General features: G+C 57.9%; 2 protein-coding genes across 2 annotated transcripts in view; both read left to right on the top strand.

Moving 5' to 3' along the window:
* Nucleotides 1–63: 63 nt before the first annotated feature.
* On the top strand, nucleotides 64–1,056 carry VDBG_07490 (conserved hypothetical protein; the record flags this gene model as incomplete). Its single annotated transcript, XM_003001985.1, has 1 exon — nucleotides 64–1,056. The coding sequence occupies one exon, from the start codon at nucleotides 64–66 to the stop codon at nucleotides 1,054–1,056; it is 993 nt and encodes a 330-aa protein (XP_003002031.1).
* Nucleotides 1,057–2,323: 1,267 nt separating this feature from the next.
* Nucleotides 2,324–3,008, top strand: part of VDBG_07489 (serin endopeptidase) — a gene marked incomplete at both ends in the record, with an annotated part of 3,234 nt that continues 2,549 nt past the window's right edge. The window contains 3 exons of the mRNA XM_003001984.1: nucleotides 2,324–2,458; nucleotides 2,539–2,862; nucleotides 2,915–2,975. Coding sequence (XP_003002030.1) covers nucleotides 2,324–2,458; nucleotides 2,539–2,862; nucleotides 2,915–2,975 — 520 coding nt within the window. The remainder of the gene's footprint in view (nucleotides 2,459–2,538; nucleotides 2,863–2,914; nucleotides 2,976–3,008) is intronic.

The following is a 3,008-nucleotide window of genomic DNA, read 5'->3' as shown; positions in this document are numbered from 1 at the left end:
TCCCCCAATTTTCTCCGAACAGGACCCCTTTCCGTCTTGTCGCAATGTCGCAGACGGCGAAGAATGCTGTTCCCGCGGGTTCCAACATGGGCTGGCGCTACCTCCTGTTCACCATTGGCGCCATCACCCTCTCCGTCTTTCATCCTGCGCTTCTTCGTCTTTACCTTTCGCGAGACGCCCAAGTACCTGATCTACCGCGGCCAGGACGCCAAGGCCATCGAGACGCTGCATCACATGGGCCAGGTCAACAAGCGTCCGTGCAAGCTGACGCTCGCCATCTTCGAGTCACTCACCACCGATGACTCGTCCGTCGGGTCCGGGTACGGGTCCGGGTCCGGATCTGCTTCCAAAGCCATGCTCGGCGGCGGCGACCGCCAGCTGAAGCTCTCCTGGAACGAAAAGCTGCGGCTGGAAATGTCCCGCTACAAGATGCTCTTCGACGGCTGGCAGATGACGCGCCTGACCATCCTCGTCTGGCTGACCTACATCATGGACTACTGGGCCTTCACCGTCGCCGGCTTCTACCTGCCGCGCATCCTCGCCCTCAAGAACGGCGCCATCGATGTCAGCCTCACCCAGACCTACGCTGCCTACATCTACACCTACGTTCCCGGCATCTTTGGCGTGCTGCTCGGCGCTCTGATGTACCACATTCCCAGTTTCGGCCGCAAGTGGACCCTCGTGCTCTCGGCGGCCCTCATGAGCACGTCCATCTTTCTGCTGTCCGTCGTCGACACGCGCGCCAAGAACGAGGGCCTCTTCACGATGGAGTACTTTTTCCAGAGCATGTTCAACGCCGTGCTCTACGGGTGGACGCCCGAGGCGTTCCCGGCGCCCGTGCGCGGCACGGCCTGCGGTTTGGCCGGCTTCTGGGGCCGCCTGTTCGGCATCGTCAGTCCCCTGATTGCCCAGCACCTGTACGGTCGTTCCGAGGGCGAGGGCGATATCAATGCCGTCCTGTATCTGGCCGGCGGTGTCATGCTGGGTTGTGTGGTCACGACGGCGCTGTTGCCGACGAACAAGATGGAGACGACGGATGCCAGGATTCAGGACTAGGGAGGGCTCGGCTTGCCATGCGAGCATCGATCAGCAAGATTTCACGAGTATTTGGAACGTTATTGATCATAATAAATACATTCTGCTCGTGCCGAAGTTTACTGCCACTACTGTTCGAAGGTGTAGAAGGTACGAATCTTCCCATGACAACCATTCTCCAAGCCGCACCCAGACTTAATTTCCTTTGTCACATCAAAATAAGAGGCAACGAAGATGGACTGTGAGTGGAATCCGAGTCGGAAGACCCTCCGAGATCGTCATTTCTTCAGTTCATCCGACTTTCCGCTGAAGGATCATCAAATTTGTCCCGCTAAGCCGGGAAGAGCAGGTGAACTAACTGTTGCTGACGGCGCAGAATTTTGACCTGGGACTTTGGCAAGGAGACGTCTAGACCTCTCTCATTTCATCTCAGGACGCTGGAGAAGAAGCCAAAGCTACGACTCCCAAGCCCCCCCCCCCCACGCAAACACTCCTGTCGAACGCCGGCCTCTGCGGCGCGCTTCCTTCGCAGGGATGCTCAAACCTAAACCCTCCCGCGGCAGCACGGCGAGCATCCGAAAACAAGGGTCCTCTCACCGCTCCCCAACGTTATCATTTCCACATCTCACCGAAAAGAAAATGGACAAGCCGAGCGGCCCGAAGCGCGGCTTCTGCGCGGGATCTGACCTTCTCGGCCGCCCTTCGGAGCGCGGCCCGGCCAACCACCCGCACCACCCTTGCGGAGCCGGGGATGCGGCGCCTCGGTGAAGGATCTCGTCGTCTTGGCAGGCGTGATGCGGCCGCCTCCATCCTTCAAAGAGGATGCGATCCCCCGCCTGCGCATACTGCAGGGCTCAGGTCTTTGTGCAAGATGCCGCTGAGAACAGGACGTCGCTGCTGGGGCACGTGCGACACAACTCCCCCGTGGTCTCGACGCTGCCAGGTCGGGTCCGACTGCGTCGCCTGAGGAATTTTGAGCTGCAGGCATCCATGATGCCGTGGGGGTGGAGATCAAGGGGCTTCAGTATGGCCTGGACCGAGACCAAAGAAGGCAGCTTGATGGTGTCAGATCTGGTGATTTCACGAACTTTGCGAAAAACCCTCGACGTCTGACGCTGTCTTGCTTTCATCGCCGGCCCGGCTGCCGCTCGCCTGCACGTTTCAAGCACTCGTGGGAGCGAGCAAAGGACTTGATGATGTATCCATGTCTAGTTTCTCACTTGTATAAATGGCCGTTCGTGGACGTACCAGACGAGAAGAACCCATCAAAGGCCTCACAACAGTCACGATGCGTCTTCTGTCGATTCTTCAGATCCTGCCCCTGGCAGGCGGCGCTGCAGCGGGCTCGGCCTTTGCTAGAAACGATGAGCCGTCTCTCGGCGCAGCTGAGCCCACAAAGCAGTACATCATTGAAGTCGAAAAGGTTCGTCTCTCCTTCGTTGCACCCCGATCATCGCGACCAAACTAATGAAGTAGGACACGGACGTTGACGCTTTGTCCGAGAGTCTCAACGCTGAGGATCACGTCAAAGTCCTCAAGACCTACAACTCGGAAGTCTTCCGTGGCTTGACCATTGAGACGGACGTGTACAACCTCGACAGCATTGGACAGCTGGGAGACGTGGCCCAGGCGTGGCCTGCGAGCGTGATTGAACTCCCGGACTTGGGGCCTGGTGTGCAGCCGCCCAGCAACGCGAGGCTTGCCGCGGCGGCCAACTATTCCATCCATTCGTGGACTGGAGTGGACAAAATTCATGCTACTGGCAACTTTGGTCAGGGCGTCAAGGTAGCTGTTGTTGATACGGGCGTTGATTACAGACACGAGGCGGTCAGTATCACAAGATCACGTCAACCTTAAACATTCGCTGATTTTACTATAGCTTGGTGGAGGATTCGGCCCAGGTTTCAAGGTGTCAGGGGGTTACGATGTTGTTGGCGATGGTCAGTAATATGATCAACATGGGGAGACAGCAT

The sequence above is a fragment of the Verticillium alfalfae genome, genomic scaffold (genome assembly GCF_000150825.1).
Source record: "Verticillium alfalfae VaMs.102 supercont1.10 genomic scaffold, whole genome shotgun sequence".
NCBI classification, from domain to species: Eukaryota; Fungi; Ascomycota; class Sordariomycetes; order Glomerellales; family Plectosphaerellaceae; genus Verticillium; species Verticillium alfalfae.
This window is presented reverse-complemented; position numbering and strand designations above follow the sequence as displayed.